This window comes from Crocuta crocuta, unplaced genomic scaffold (assembly GCF_008692635.1).
Source record: "Crocuta crocuta isolate KB4526 unplaced genomic scaffold, BGI_CrCroc_1.0 scaffold154, whole genome shotgun sequence".
NCBI classification, from domain to species: Eukaryota; Metazoa; Chordata; class Mammalia; order Carnivora; family Hyaenidae; genus Crocuta; species Crocuta crocuta.
The window spans coordinates 10,979,914-10,997,601 of record NW_027530545.1 but is presented as its reverse complement, the minus strand read 5'-3'; the positions used below and the strand labels follow the sequence as shown (position 1 = coordinate 10,997,601).

Below are 17,688 nucleotides of genomic sequence, written 5' to 3'. Positions count from 1 at the left end.
GAGGAAGCATTAAAAAATTGATAGTTGTATATAATATTGGTTCACTCAGAAACTGTGATACCAAGTCCCAGAAAAGAGAGATGATCAAAATGACTTCCAGGTTCTGAGTTACAAATGCTGGAAACTCCTATTCCTCAATCCCAGAATAAGTTTTATATGAGTAGCTGAGTGTTTACTGGAAGAGCAAAAAATGTCCTAAGGTAAATAGAGTTGGCTGGTGAGCATTTTAATCTCAAAGTGAGTTACAAATCAGAACTAGACATATTCAGTGAAAAACAGCAACAAGTCGTGATGCAGTTGATATGCGCTGGACTCTTCGAAGAGATTTCTGAACACCATCTATTCCTGATGGAATTGGTCTATTTTGTCAATACTGGTTAACCCTATCCTGCTAATTATGAATACACATTTCTAATAATCTCATGAGTATTTTTGAACTGGCTTCTAAATTGTGATTCTGCTGTGATGGTGCTCTATAACCTCTAGTAAAAATCACTCTCCTCCGGCTTCTCTAGCTGCAAAATGAAGGAATTAGACTGAATGTCACTAACGTTTTTGAGGGTTTTTTTAATTTCTTAGGTATTTTCTCAGTTCTGAGTCTCTTCTTCCATAAGAATAAGTCAACTGCCTAAAACTGAAAATACAACAAGTTTGTCTGCCTTTGAGTGTGGGTGACGTTTTTCTCTGATTTTCCTATTTTAGCTAACAGTACAATAATTTTAAAACTTAGGCATTTCTCTCAGTTCATTCTCTCTCTTGTCTTCCATTTCCAATAGAATTCATCTCCTAATCCTGAATATTCCACTTTCCCATTGTCTCTTGCTTATGTCTTTTCAAATCCATTCTCACAGACTGAGACAGAAGCTCCCTCTTCAATTAGCAGAAAATAATTATAACATACACTTTAAGCTTTGGTATGATAAAATGAGTTTTGGTATTATAAAAATGAAATGCAGTGGTTTTGAATAGACCCTACCTCTCTCCATAGACTCAGCTGGTCTGTTCAGGATATCAGTTGATACTTTACAGAGAAGATCTGCAATGGGTTTGAATGAGATGGGTGTCCCAGACAGATAAATCAGTTCTCTACATGCAAATGAATTCAGAGCTGCAGTCAATATTTGTGAAGTTAGAGTTAGCTGATAGGAAAAGGAAGCAATGGACCGGACACTGAATTTCAAATGAGAGAGATATTTCCATGGATATACAAAAATACAACATATAGAAGAAAAGAGGTGTTAAATTGCTATTTCTTCTCTTGTTGCCCGCTAATTATATATAAATCTCAGTATGTGGCCAAATAAGAGAAGAACTGCTACCATTCTCATTTAGTGGCTGTCTAAAGAAAAGGACCAAGATTTCAGCTTAGAACACTAGGCAAGACTGAAAGAGGGCCAAGTGTTTGTGCAGCTAATGAGCTTACCTTTAATTAAAGAAAACTGTAACTAGATTTCCTACACTGAATTCTCACTATACGTTTGCTATGTTTTTAGGTTTCATATTTAACAGCACTGGTACACAAAATTAGAACCTTCTAAAACAAAAATGACAATTCTTAATTAAGAACTAGTTTCATACAAATACTTATTAATAAAAATAAATGTGTAGGTATTGAATCAAATATAGTAGGAACAAAAACTTAAGGAAAACCAAACTTCAGGAAAACTTCTGATTCCCAATCACTCACAGAAGCACCTCTGCGGAGAGTTGCTAATGGTACAGACCTTGCTCGATGTTAGAAAGGTCTATGATTCACCACATATTAGGCCCAAAGTATAGAAGACCCAGAGCATACAAAACAAGAGCACCAACACGTAGGATAGTACTTGCATTTAATGTTAGCAATATTTCTTTTTTTAAAAATGTTTTTATTTATTTTTGGGAGAGACAGAGAGGCAAATCATGAGCAGGGGAGGGGCAGAGAGAGAGGGAGACACAGAATCCGAAACAGACTCCAGGTTCTAAGCTGTCAGCACAGAGCCCAATGCATGGCTCGAACCCACAAACCGTGAGATCATGACCTGAGCTGAAGTTGGATGCTCAACCAACTGAGCCACCCAGGTGCCCCTCTTAGCAATATTTCTAAGAAGAATTTTGGTACCGTGTCCAACATGGTTTGGCACCTCAACATTGTTTTTTGTTTTTTAATTGTAAGTTGACACAAAGCAAGCATCTGTTGCTTCTAAAATTACTGAACTTGGGCGCCTTGGTGATTCAGTCAGTTGACAGTCCCACCTGGGATCAGGTCATGATCTCACAGTTTGTGAGTTCGAGCCCTGCACTGAGCTCTGCGCTGACAGCTCAGGGCCTGGAGCCTGCTTCAGATTCTATGTCTCCCTCTCTCTCTCTGCCCCTTCCCTGACTGCTCTCTGTCTCTCTCTCTCTCAAAAATAATGCCCCTCCCCAATTGCTTTCTGTCTCTCTCAAAAATAAATAAACATTAAAAAACAACTTTAATTACTGAAGTCATAAAGGAATACAATTTGGAGCAAAGTTCCTACTCTACAGAAAATTTAATAAATTACATAAAGGTTAATGAAAGCACACGATATATTGAGAATGGATACACAAATTAAAGATGATAATAATAACAAGTAGCATTTATTTAACACTCACTATACTTCAAGCATTTTAACAAGTACCTTAAACACGTATCTCATTTAATTTTTATAACATACCAATGAGACTGTTACTACTCCCCCTATTTTACAGATGAGGGAGAAAAACGAGGTGTGAAAAGCCAAACAACTTTCTCGATATTCACCAAGTGGTTAATAGAAATGGTGGTACTGAAACATAGCTGTGCATGACATCACGCCAATTTTCTCAGGCACTATACCATGCTGCCTTTTCATTATACAGTACTGATCACAGGATTTCCTGCCCAATAGGACCAAAGTGACTCAGTTATTAACCTCTGAGAAAACAAAGGAAGGAGTAATTCAATAAATGCCTGCTTATCCAGAAGTAAAGAGTTCAAAAGATCTGATGTTTTCACAAAGTCTGCATTCAGTTTTTTTAAGATGGTAACAAATGACAAGAAACATATCTTAGATTTACTTGGCAAAACTAAATTTGAGGCTTGGTCAAGTGTGTCAAAGGAAGGAGCAAATCCAACCAAAGTATCTAGAAATGCAGGTCAATATAACAAATCACACAAAGTTCCAGATGATGACACTGGGGTTAAGAGTGGACGCTTCTTGCATAGGAGCACATGTACCCCAATGTTCATAGCAGCACTCTCCACGATAGCTAAAACATGGAAAGAGCCTAAGTGTCCATCAACGGACGAATGGATCAAGAAGATGTGGTTTATCTATACCATGGAATACTACATGGCAATGAGAAACAATGAAATCTGGCCATGGGTAGCAACATGGATGGACCTTGAGGGTGTTATGCTGAGCGAAATAAGTCAGGCAGAGAAGGACAAATATCATATGTTTGCACGTATAGGAGGAACTTAACTGAGGAACAAGGGGGAGAAGAAGGGAGGAAATGGTGGGGGAAAGGGAGAGAGGCAAACCATGAGAGACTCTTGAATGCTGACAAAAACTGAGGACTGATGGATGTGGGGGGGAGGGGGGATGGGCATGGAGGAGGGCACTTGTGGGGATGAGCACCGGGTGTTACGTGGAAACTAATTTGACAATAAACTATTTGTAAAAAAAAAAAAGAGTGGACACTTCCTGCTGCTCAGCTCCCCCTACATGACCTGCCGGCATCTCAGACTCAACATTTAAAACTCTGAATTCACCACCTTCAGACAAGCAAATCTATTTCTCAATTCCAATAGAACAGATATTCTCCTGGTCACTATAATTAACATTTCAAGATCATCTAAGACCATTTCTCCGTTCAGTAATTTGCCACATCAACTCACCATGTCTACAACCAGAATATTTATGTGTATTTCCTCCTTCTCATCTGTTCATTACCTCCCTGGCTCAAGTCTTCAACAGTCTCGTCTAGTATTTTTTTAAAACCTATTTCTCTGCCTCCTATTTCCTTTCCCATCGATATTACCAAGTTCCCCATTTCATGATCTAACAGGGATCCCAAATGATTATAGGCTAAAGTCCTAATTCTTCAGCCTTAATTTCCATCTCTAATCTTGCTACCTGTTTGCTCAATTGAGTCAAAGGTAATTAATCTCTTCTAGGCCCAAAGATCATCCACTGCCATAAATCTGATTGGAACTATTCTCTCTCCATAATGTGTGCTTATACTTACTCTACCCCACCCTCCTTTCCTTCAAAGTAAGAAATAACATGGCATTAATGGAAAGCAGCATATTGAAGCCAGATAGTTTCGGGGGCTGTACAATTTCAGGCAAGCTTAGCCTTTAGAACCTCACTTTTCCCACTTGTACAATGAGGATAATAGTACCGAGCTTGCAGGGTTTTGGTAAAGATTAGAATATACATAAAGTGCATGCCCAGAAAAGGCACTTGATAGGTGATAGCCACTATTATTATACCCAAAACTTAGTCAGTCTTTAATGCCCAGATTAAATGCCGTAAAAAGTATCTGTGCTTTCCTTTCTGGCTTCAACTTAAAAATACCTGATTATGCCTATCATTTCTACAGAGTTCTTATGATTAAGAATCCTGTCTTATATATCCTTATATTCTAGAACACCTTCTATTTATCATACAAATATATGCAAGCTTTTAATAAATGCTGGGTGAACAAGACATGAATAAACGTCAAAGAATTAAGTTACTGTTAAGTATATTTTATTGTATCTAATTACTCTGAAACACAATTTTTAAAGAATTTCCTATAAAGTCTTTTATCTGGAAATTCTGGGGGAATAAGCCATTCTGTCTAAGAGATTATTCTGGCAGTTTACTGCTGAATGGTACATTCCAAATAGTTTATTTTTTAATGGAAAACTTTCTAAAACACTCCCCAGCAATCTTCAAAAGAACACTGAACAATGAAAATGACTTCTGTACCAATCACCCCACTCACCATCCCACGCTCCAGCACCACAAGGAATGCATACGTATCACAGGTGCCAGGCAGATGTGGAAGTGGCCTGTGTGACCTTCTCTCACATGCACTGCTGAATTCTGCCCTCTCATGCACTGCGGTGCTGTGAATTGACAGGATATAAGACTGTCCTTACCCTTATTTGAACTACTTCAAGATCCTCATGTAAGCTTCAGATCCTCATGTATTCTATAAAACTGTTAGGGGTTTCAAACTTTTATTCACCCTTACTTTTGAGGCTGGAATCAAACTGAATGGGTGTGAGGTCATCAAAAAGCCTGTCAACAGATAACCAAAATGGTGATGATGGAAGTACAAATAAAATCACGAACATTTGCCGAACACTTACTAGGTTATAGACACGGAGCTCAGTCAGCACACTATAATAATTATCTCAATTGGCCTAATAAATTGAAGAGGTAGGTACTATTTTGATTACATTTAACAGATGGGAAAACTGAAGTTCTGAAAGGTTAAGTGATTTGTCCTAGGCTGAGCAGTATACTGTACGTGGTATCAGACAAACTAGAATCACTGTACACCACCCTGCTGACTCCCACTTTTTATCCCTTGGAATAAAAATGGAATGATTTGAGTAAGTGTTTTTTTAGAAAGATAACCAAAGCTTGATCCTTGAAACATTAAAGCAATTTATTTGAAATCTTCCTAGCATGCATTGTACATAGCCCACATGTAATGAACAGAGTATATATAACATAAATTGTTCTTGTCTGGATGGATCTACACTGATGATCATTCATTATGCTACAGGAAGTTCAGTGATGGTCTCTTTGCCCAATGTGGGGAATAGATCCTAAGTGGACCTTTTGCTGAACTCCCTTCAACTGTGGTTTGGGTTTGTTGAATGGCATTCATCCCCAGTGTTTAGCAGCCCTGTTCCATGACTCCTTTTGGAGGGATGATGCCGTCCCCAGCTAAACATGTTCTCTGATGCCTAGTCATTCTCTACCCCATGATCTGTGGCCTTTGCATCTTACCACCCAGATTTGTTCGGACAGGACAAAGAGGATATTAAAAAGAAAATGGACATCAAGTCTTTGATGTACAATGAAGTCAATCAAGCATCCTCTATAGTTGAGAACAGGGATAAATCATCATATGAAAGGATAGCTTCTGTTGCTGCTGCTGCTGAATTTAGAGCACTTCTTTTGGGTGGGGTTATTGTTATTGCATAAGCTGAAGAGAGCAGAAATCTAATGGCAGTAATTAGGCATTAACATGAATGATAATTTCATTAAAAAAACATTTTGAGTAAGCAAGAGTTTGTACTTTGTAACTTCAGGCCAACAAAGGAATTGTATATGTATGCTGAAACCAAACTCTTTTCTTCACAAGAATAGTAAGAGGAAGATGGTTAGAATATAACACAGCATGAAAGATTTGCATTAGATATAAAGGAGATTTTGTGAAAGTGAGTGGTGTTAAACATTGGAATGATTTATCAAAAGTTTTTTTTTTTTAGTACAGTGATTCTATAAAAATTTTTTTAAATGACATTCAAATGAAACACATTTTTGCATTCATTTTGAAGAGCCAAAATAATTGTTAGCAAATATGGATAAGTTTAAATTAGTAAAAGCAAAACTTTTCTTCTTCTACTTCAAGCCTACGTTAATATTCAAGAAGACAGTACCCATTTCATTATCTCATGGAGCAAAGGCAGTAGTTTTATCAATATGTCGAAAAAATACTTTATCAAAAATATCTGACAAATATGACCTCATGCGGTAAGATTAAGGTGTTTTCTGGCAACCCCTCGCCCCCCAAAAGCAGGAAACCTGACTGCAGAAAACAAAGTTTTCTATGGGTAGTCACGAGGGCTGTCTTCTGTCCTATCAAACCACAAAGTCTCAAATTACAGATCTGCTGTTGTTTTCTGACACATCTGCTTTGCAATGTAAAATAGTGTTTTCTTTAATAGGAATTCTTCAAAAAGCCCTTAGGCTCCTCGCCTTTGTTTGCACAGCCGGAGAGTTTTCATTTAAAGTTTTCACACTGTTTTTAAAATTCTCCATTTTTGTTTCTAAAATAGTTACTTGAAGTCCACAGACCTCTGTTTTGGCTTCACGTTTTAGCTACACGGAAAAGGTGGAGAGAAACACGTAGAGAAATTCTTCAGATTTCAATAACTGAGATTACTCTAAATGACCAACATTGTTTTTCTTTCCTTTGCTGTCAAAAATGTAGGAGGAGGAAGCTTTTTTATATAATCCCTATCATCAGAATGCACCCTCTACTATGAAATGAGGAAACTCACAGGTAAAATCTACTATCGTTTATTCTGACAACTCTGGGAATCCAATGCTATGGAAAACTGGATATCAATAATGAAATGATTACAGAAGCATAAGAAATTCTTCTCTACTGATCATAACAAGATTGATACTTGATATTCTCTATGGTCCCTAAATTGGACCTGAACCCCAAATACAGCTCCTATTTTTCAATGTAGAGTACCCATGCTTCAATTTGCTCCAAGTCGAAACTTCAAGGCCTAAGGAAATAACATCCATTCATCTCTTCATTAGAAAATAAATGGATGAATCTTTTTGTGGTCTCCACTGGAAATATATGCACTTGATCTTTTATAATAATTATGTGTAACTATGATTAAAAATTAAACTTTTTTCACAATATAATGGGACTGGGAAGGTAAGCAATTAATAAACACATACAAGTATCAAGATTTGACGGTCTGTCTTGAGCATTTATCTCTCTCTTCACCTTTACTCCAACTGTACATCACTCGAAGCAGATGATACCACTTTGATATTCCTTACTCATGGCTCCCTGATGGAATTCCTTGGGAAGACTTGATCTTTTTCAAGAATAGGAAATGCCGCTTTGTAATTCGCTGTATTTCTATGATACACTGTTCTGTGATCCAATTTATTGAGAGTGGGGATGATCTTGTTCTATGAAAATCATGAACAGTCCCTCAGTACCAAATCTTATAGGGGGAAGATGGAAGATATATAGGCTGATGCAGTCAACTCCATCCTAAACATCTAATGTGATACATCAGGCACCGCCCTATAATACAAGGGTCACACTATATACAATAGTTTGCAATAGAAAAGAGTTTGGATAAATGAGAGAGAAACGTGAACAGGAAAAAAAAAAAGGTTTCTGATACATGAAGTAAAGGTCTAAGCTCAAAGCTGTATCTTTAATGTATTCTTCCTATTCCGCGTCTTTAGGCCCATCTTCATTTTTACCATCAGAATTCTTTTTTTTAAATTTCTCATTCCTCTTCAGGTATCCACCTTTTTAAAACTTCAACCTTTAAATGTTTGTTTTCTAAAGTCTTGAGTCCTTTTTTTCATAACATTACCATGACATGTTCCCTATTATTCAATAGTTCTGTCAATTCACTTTTATAAATCATTTGTTCTTCAGTGGTCAGGGTCAAGCACTAGGGATTAGAACACTGTTTGGGGGGACATGCAATATAGAAATAATGAATTAAAGAAAAAGAATACGGGTTCTAAAACAGGATTAAAAAATGTTTGATTTCTTCTTTTACCTTTACTATCTGTATGACTGTAGGCAAAAAGTTATTTACATTCTCAATGGCTAGGTTTCTTCCACTATAAATGGAAAATAGCTTTTAGAATCTTTGGAAGGATAAGATGCTAAAATGCACATAATAGGCTGAGCCACAACGCAGGGCTAAAATAAGAATCGCTAAGGTTAGCTGTTATGGTTAGCTCTACCTTCTAATGATGACATTGCCAGAAAGCAAGTTGCCAATTCTTCAGACGTTCTGATTTCATTAGACCGAGACTCGCACAGAGGGCTGGCTATGTCAATCCCCTGGCTGTATGAGGCCTTGCCTGTATGGCAACTACATGATCTAGAGGAGGAAATACTGGCTTGCTCTAACCAATGCCCAGCTCAGTTGGCTGCAGGATTACTTCCTTAATTCTTTGCATCACACATCCATGGAGTTCTACATGAGATTTGCCTTCTTGATATATACAGTGAAATTTCCTTAATTTTCAATCTAATCTATATCCTCTAACACAGAATAGGCTTCCTAGTCATGAGTCTCATTTCACTCATCAATTCTTGAGATTGTATTTATCTTCCAGCATGGTACAGGATGAATATTCGTCTTCTTCAAAATTCATATGTTTAAATCCTACCCTGGTCCCCCAACATGATGGTACTAGGAGGTGAAGCCTTTGGGAGATAATTGCATTGTGAGGGTGGGTCCCTCATTGATGGGATTAGTGCCTTTACAAAAGAGACACCAAGAGCTCCCTAGAAGAGCTCCTTCTTCCATCATGTGAGAGCACTACATGAACACATAAAACAGACCTTCAACAGTCACCAAATCTACCAGGGCCTGAACCTTGGACTTGCCGGGCTCCTGATCTATGAGAAATAAATTCCTGTTGTTTATTAGCCACTCAGTCTATGGTATTCTTATACAGCAGCCCATACAGCCTAAGCATGGTATTAATATTGCAATTTCTGTTTTGTGGACCACTGATCATCTGACAGGCCTGGAAGCCTTCAATACCAAAGGAGCCAGAGTATACACCCCCACCCCTGCAGCAAAGGGAGATCTGGTCCATAAAAAGGCTCCATCAAGAAGATCTAAAAAAGATAGCTTATTGAAATATTCTCTGGTGACCTAAGCTTACAGACATTACCACTCTACGGGAAAGGTTTAGATGTTTACTATCTTCCTTTAGGTGAATATGGCTCATGCACATCCTAGAGTAAGGCATGATGTTTAACTTCATTTGCTGTTATTTATCACTTCTGCCAAAAGTGGGTTATGCATTTCCCTACATTCTTAAACAGAATTTACTGGCTACCATTTAATCTCTTTTAATAAATCACAGTCATCCTTTTGATGTACAAGCTGTACAATCATGGAGAAATGTCTGCCGGGTTCTTCAATGTGCAGTCGCCTGCCCCGCCATAGAATGGCTTCAGGCTGCTGCGCTTTTTCACGTCTCATATATTTTTTTTAAATAGTTTATCTCTCTCCTCCCTTGTTGTCGAGCTGTCAGTCAGCTGTCACTTTTTACTGCTGTCAGTGAGCCTGCCTTTATCGCACCCCCAATTTGACGCTGCTAATCTGCTGTCAGCTGAGAAATCAGATAATCAAGACCTCGGAAATTGCATTCATAATAAGTGGTGGGCTGAGCATGGGATGGAGATTGTGAGATATAAGTTCCAGTTCTTGCTCTGTCTCTATCTAGCTGTGTGGTTACCAGGAGACACTTAACATCTCTGGTGCTTCCATCCATAAAATAAGGAGCAGAATCTGTGTGTGTGTTGCGGGGGGTGGTCAGAGAGGGAGACAAAGAGAAAGGAAAGGAGAGTGATATCATTTAGACTTGGAGCCTCACTTTCTCTGGCTGTCAGAAAGAACATAATGAAACTTTTCTGTGAGTTAACAGAAGGATAAGGGTACCACTGACCTTTTAATTGTCAAACTCAAGGATACATTTTAGTCATCACTTTATTTAACCTTAATCCTCTGAATTCAGTACTGACCATCTCCTTAAAGTCCTCTTCCCTTTGCTCCAGAGGATAATTCTTTCAATATTGACCTTCTGACTTTTTTTTTTCCTCCTCTCTTCAATCCTGGGCTCTTCTTCACCAGCCCCTTAAGAGTTAAGAGTGCCAACAGGCAGTCTGAAGTTCAAAGCCAGGGTAATGATGAGAAACCAGCAAGAAGCCTGAGAAGTAGCAACCTGTGTGTCCTCGCAGTCAACTGAAGAATGTGTCATAGTGCATCACATAATGCTGATATGTCAAGTAAGATGAGCACTGAGAATTGACCATGGGATTTAGGGAGGTATGGAAGTTATCGGTAACCTCAACAAAAGCAATTTCAGTTGAGTAGCTATAAGAAAGAACAGTAGGAATAAAATTGGAAGCAAGTATAAACAACTCTTTCAGGAGGTTTTACTACTAACAGAAAGAAAGAAAACAGGCAGTTGCTGAAGGGAGAAGTGGAATCAAGAAAGAACTTTTTTTTTTTTAAAAAGATGTAAAACTAATAGCATTTGTCTTATGCTAATAGTAATGATCCCGAAGACAGGAGAACTGATGATGCAGAACAAAGAAGGACACATTGCTAGGGCAGTAGTCTTAGGTATGCAAGAAGGATGAGCTCTGGCAAAAGTGGGGGCAAAACCTTACACAGAAGCAAAGTCAGTTCATCCATATTAACAGGTGTGAAGTGGGGCACCTGGGTGGCTCAGTCAGTTAAGCGTCCAACTTCAGCTCAGGTCATGGTCTCACAATTCATATGTTCAAGACCCACATCGGGCTCTGTGCTGATGGCTTAGAGTCTGGAACCTGCTTTGGTTTCGGTCTCGCTCTGTTTTGTGTGTGTGTGTGTGTTTCTTTGTGTTGCTGTGTGTGTGTGTGCGCACGTGTGTGTGGTGTGTGTGTCTCCCTCTTATTCTGCCCCTCCTTTACTCGCACTCTGTCTCTCTCTTTCAAAAGTAAATAATCATTAAAAAAATAAAAACAAACAACAACAACAGGTGCAAAGAAGGAGAATATGCACCCAGAAGCACAGGGATGGGCAGACACGGTGGTGGCAGCAAAGAGAAATTCTCTGCCGATTGCTTCTATTTTCACCTCTGTTGTGATCTGAGAATGAAGATAGGATGTTTTGGTATCTGCAGTTTACAAAAAAGAAACATGCATGATTAGTTATCTATAGGATGAGAAATGTAGTCTGCTTGCCAGGCAGTTCACAGGGACCATATGAACTGAGAGTAGACTAATAAGTATAGCTGGATGTTCTTCTAATCAAATTAAAGGAAAAGTACAAAAAAATTGAGAGTATATGTGAGATAGCAGGTACCACGATCAAATATGGAGGTTAAGTTCAAGAAAGAAGAAGGAAAACTGGGACAAGAAAAGCCTCTCAAAGTAAGGAACTGGCCCCGTCGACGGATGGTAGGATCTTATGAGGCCCAAAGACTGGGTCAGGATGATGAAGAGAATAATAAATGAACCTCTCTATTTATATTAGACTGCTCCTTTGGCAGAGTTCTCTATTTTCATACACTGATTAAGAGAGGACAAAGAGGAAATCAGTCCTTTATATTCAGGTGGCAATAAATGTGCTACATTACATAACAATGGGAGTGGGTTAATTAAGAAGATGAATTAGTCTTTCCGGGGTTTGGGGGGGGCGGCTATTACATACCAGGCGCTATGCTAGGCCTTTCACATATGCATTATTTCCTTTAGTCACTACACAATGCCCGTGAGGTGATGAGGTCAATGTAATCATAATCATTAAAGAACCTAAGCTCAGGGTCATTATACTTGCACAGGTTGCAGAGCTAGTAAGTGGCAGTCAAGACCCAAACACATGTATGTGTATGTGTGTGTGTGTGTGTGTGTGTGTGTGTATGTATGCATACCTACCGTATATAAGAGCTTACCCATCCCCAAATACTTAACACATATAATGACAGTTTCAAATGATAATCCTTGCTACTATTTTTCTGATCTTCGAGAATGAGGCAGTGAGGGGTGAGAAGGGCAATAGGTAAGAGCCACTGCAACAAAGCCCAATCCTACTGAAGTCCTATGTGACCGACAGGCTCTGAATTGTTACTGTTATCAACTTTATAAACCCTCATATTTTTTGCTGAAAATCGGCTCTTCCTTTTCTCTGATTAATATCCATTATAGTATACACTCCCATAGCACACTGTATTAATAATTTAATTGTATCTTCTACTTTGTTTTTACTTAAATTTATTTTGCCATGACAAATAATGTTTGTATAGGGAGAAAGATAAGAGCATTCAAAAGTTGTTATTTTTTTTCATCATCTTGGTTATGTTGCCTTTGGAATTACTAAATATTTTTCAACATCTCAACAAAATAATGTTCTTTTAAGACTGCAGGCATTAGAATGATTGTCATTCATGCAAATAATCACTTACTTACACTATATGAGTTTGGGTTGGATAAAGCAAATTACCATTTGAAAATAATTCAAATAACACTCTGGGCTAAGACCTTGCTTATGAATGTTATCTTGGCCACAATATTTCTTAACCTTCTTCCATTTAGCTAGATTTATTTATGGTAATATAGTCCAAATTAATAAACTATTCAATTGCCACAGGTGTATTAAGCACATGATGTTGTAGGAATATATCAGATGCAAATGAATTTTAAAACATATTATTTATTTGGAATTCTATAGTGGTAATAATTAAGATGTAGTATAATCACCTACTCACCTAAGATATACATTTTGAGCGTATATTATATGTAAAGCTTAAAAACATGTCAAAAAATAATGTTCATATTTTAAAAGTGTGCGCTAAAATAGAAACTGTGTTTTAGCTCATCATAGATCTAAAGTATAACAATTATATTTTCCAAAAGTTGAAAGTCTCTCATACAGCATATTGTATATATAAATATACAAATACAACAACTATATATACATAAGCGTATTTATACATACACATATGTAACTGAAAATCAAATTTGATCTTAGTTTCACTTAACTTGGTAGTTGTCAACACTGCAAATAAATGATCAAATGTTCTTGACAAATAACCTTTGGTGACAGGAAGCTTGACCAGTAAACAGAAAGTTGAATCAAAAGTCATAGGGTCTAAACCTGACTCCAGTCTGTGACAATAATCAGCAGTGTGAGTGCAAGCTGGTCTCCTGCTTCTCTGGGCCTCTGTTTTCTGAACTCCATAAAGTAAAAACTGGGTAAGGTTGTATAACTTAAGTTTTATGACTCACTAACTTGATTTTGTATTAGGCAGATTCTTCTTCAATGAAATATTAACTTCAAATAAATCAGCATTAATGGTGCTGCTGAAGACTANAACCCAGAATATAGAGAGTAATGCCAACCTCCTGCATAACATGCACAGACATTAAATTGTTTCCTGATTTCCTTTCAGGCATGGGGAGCAAACCGCTGTCCCTGAACTCTTTTTAAGGACATTGGCAGTTATGAACAGCAGCATCCCCAGCTAGTACGAGTCCCACTGAAGTAAACTTTCTGTTAACATGGGAGAAATATTCCTAGTGGTAATAAAAACCGTTTTGCTAGGTTTAATCAGAAGTGAAGAGGAATTTGAGAATGTTCCCTTTGAGCCACATCATCCACTGTTAATTCAGGGTGGGCCTAGCAACAGGGGTAGTAAAAACTGTCCTTAGCAACAGAGAAAGAGAAATGGCAATTAAGTGTATTTGCAACCTAATATAGAAGACCTAACTCTTTATTAAGATAATATAAATAATAAAAAATGGAAAAAGGAAAAAAAAATAGAAGAAAATAGCCTGGGAAATGAAAGTGACCCAAGCAGTGCAATTTAACACAGATTTACTTACAACAGTTTGCTATATACATATAATAAGCCCATGGGCATAAACTGAATGCAAAGGTTGAGAAATATGCTTAACAATGAATGACTTCTGTAACAAAACAACAAAGAAAGAAACAAAACAGTAAGTGTTAAAAAGCCAAAGCAGCTTGCTTTGGGAAACCAATAAATAACAGAAAAGAAAGGACAAACTCAATATCAGAACTAACCATTCAGTGATAGGTTGGACACATGATTATTTAAAATGTTTGTAAATCACAGCATGGTGAAATAGAACTCGATTCTCCAATTAACCATGCTTATGCTGAAAAGTTAAAATTGGCAAGAACACCACCAATTTCTATACATTTGGGGAATAATTTATGATTCAATATTGAAAACAGAGTCAAACATACTGACCTGCTCACATCAGGAAACCTGATGGGAAAGTAAATAACTTGGCATTTGGGTCTGATGATGCTGTCCAGATCCTTGGGTCTGTGATCAGGAATCAGCTTCATAAATTTTCCAATAGAGGTGAGAAATGACTCCATGTTAAAAACAGAGTTGAATACCACCACATCAGCCACCAGGCTATAAAGGAAAGGGATAAATGCAAATGACGAACCCACACTCATCCACAGCTATTTTTTTATAAGCCTAAGACCTCTTTGTTCATCAGAGTTTATACTGTCCTTGGGCTTGCAAAGAACTCGGCACTTTCCATAGCATTTACTAAAATGCCTCTAATAGATAAGTTAGTTTCTGTAGCATTGTATCATGGTAGTTAGATCTCTGGCATCAGGAAAGAAAGGCAGGAGAGGAATCAAGTAATTTACTGGGATCTTATGAGGCCTCAAACAAAGTTTAATTTTCTGCAATGCCAGGACTTTTATATTATCAACAGTAAGTACCAAGACCTTTTCATTTGTGGCCCAAATATTCACGTTGGGATTCTACGTCAGTGATATACATCATCTTATACCATACAACACACAGGAGAACATCTCCCATAGCTTTCATAGCTCCCATAGCCTTTGAGGAGATGAGTTCAGATAAAGCTATTTCCCATGAGAGCATACCTTCATACACGTGGTTCAAGTCTATTTCAGGTTTAACTCTTGCTTCAAGAAACCATTATGCTTTTGAAAGTTCTAGAACTGTACAAGAAGACTTATATGGGATATCTCTACAAATAACTTACTTCACTATTATATTATATTTGGGGTGGCCAAAGAAGAAGGAACGATCCCATGGACCTTCATAAACAAATGAAATAAATATTAGTGATTACTTTTGATAGATATATTGTGTTCCTCCCTTTAAATTTTTTAAATAAAAATAATCTAAAATACATTATTATAAGGAAATGTGAAAACAAATCTTAGATGTCATAAATATGTCAGCAGTCTTCAGAACATTTTCTTGAAAACTAATGGACACGAATGATAACCATGGGCAAGCCAGATAAAACCTGAATATGTGGTATGTTCCCTTTATGAGTCAAAAAACTGATTTAGTAAATAATTGTTTTTGGTTTAAGCAATGATTTTTCTTTAGGCAATGATTCAGGGTCTCATTGTCACTGGATCTCAGCACAATGCATACAAATGCTTTAGTGAGAAGGTATATAAGCTTAAACAGCAGTTAATTTTATTTCAGCCTATCCTAAAAATGCCAGTCAAGAAAACTAAAAAGCCTGGAAGACTGCAAACCTAAGTCCACAAGACTGCAAGACACAAACGAATAAGCAGAGCTTCTAGAGTAGGAATACCACCGCAAGTCTTTCATTTACTGAGGACAGCCAAAGTTCCTATCATTAATAAAAAGCAGAAAAAAAAAAAAAAAAAACCCTACAAAAGGAATGTTGAACTGACACCTTTGTGCCTCCCCTGCAAAACTGCTTTTCCATACAAGTATTTTTTTTTTTAAGTTGCAACCTAGTGGAAATTTGGAGGTAAGGGTGATAACAGCACCAATAATACAAAAGAATGTCAAAGAAGTGCTGACGCAACCCCAAGCAATAAGGCAGTCAATATAATAATACACCAAAAGTTGAAGGATGTTTTACAGCTAGTCTGTTTTCACCATATGTCACATATTGTAATAGCGACCCACAGGTCATAATATACTGTTATGACATGTGTTCATAAGTCAGAGGGTTAGTGAAACCTCTATTTAAGGTGAGTGCTTATGTCAGTCACCTCTAAAGTCCTTAACCGCCACATGGTCAAGAAAGAAATCGACAGTGCCAACAAAAGCAGAAGTCAGCAAGAAAACTAAAGAAACATTTGAGGAAGCAACAGTCATACTTTTCAAAGAGAATCTGAGACAGGACTGCTTCCTGACACTCTTATTTTTCCTCTGGACAACTGTGAGCCATTTTTTTCTCAGTAAGAGGCCAACCGATGATAGAGTCTACTTCTTTCTCTCTGAGCTTGTCAATCGGTTTACCCTCTTAAGAAGAGCGATGCTGGAAAACCACGTTGGAGCTTTTATAGTCTCATTCCTTTTAAGCAAAAACAATCTTTTATAAAACAGAGAGATGAGGGGCAGGAAGTTAAAAGTTTTTATAGATATCTGCCCTCCTAGGGCATGCAACCCAACAACTTACATTCTTAAAAACTCAGTGTATGCTAAATTAAGTATCCAAGATGGTCTACAGAAATATTCTTCTCATGCATTTCCTCTCTGATATGAGTGGGTGTAACTTCCATTAACTTTAAAGCCACCCATAAAGGGAAAAATAGACTTAATTTTTTTTCCCCAGTTATTTCTCAGGGGTAATAAACACACACTATCTGAGGAAAAGAATGATGCTAATTCAAGAAATCAAAAGAATATTACAAATGTTTTCCATATTGATAAAGCACAAAATGATTTTATTTTTGTTTTTAAAACATATTTCCCTTCTCTGTTTCAATATAAAATAAAGTATTTTAATTTTATTATGAAATTTTAAAACGGTTGCTTTTTTATGAGACATTTGACGTGAAGCAGTTCCACTCTATTTTGATAGCACTGCTACTTCACAATTGAAGCAGCTTGTAAAAATGATTGCGGGAAAACATTTACGAAATGCTCAAAACACAGAAATATTACCGCATAGTTGTTTGTCTATGTCAACTAAACTATGGAATATGTTTGTAAGAGCTGGAAGTCTGTTTAAATACATCATCAATCCCAATTGTTAATACGTATTAAAGAAGGTAGGAGGTACCCTATCACTGCCAAACTGGTTTTATTTGATTGTTGCAGTTACGTGAATAGGATCCACAGTAGCAAAGCCATTTCAGAGTTGTTATTAACTTCTTCCATTAACTAAGCTTCAAGA

The 17,688-nt window shown here is 37.3% G+C and overlaps 1 protein-coding gene across 8 annotated transcripts in view; it reads right to left on the bottom strand.

The window, feature by feature from the left end:
* Nucleotides 1-17,688, bottom strand: part of QTMAN (queuosine-tRNA mannosyltransferase) — a 332,000-nt gene that overhangs the window by 220,233 nt on the left and 94,079 nt on the right. For all 8 annotated transcript variants that reach the window (XM_077767807.1, XM_077767802.1, XM_077767804.1 and 5 more), the window contains one exon: nucleotides 14,775-14,948. In XM_077767807.1, the coding sequence (XP_077623933.1) occupies nucleotides 14,775-14,908 (134 nt within the window). In that variant the 5' untranslated portion in view covers nucleotides 14,909-14,948. The remainder of the gene's footprint in view (nucleotides 1-14,774; nucleotides 14,949-17,688) is intronic.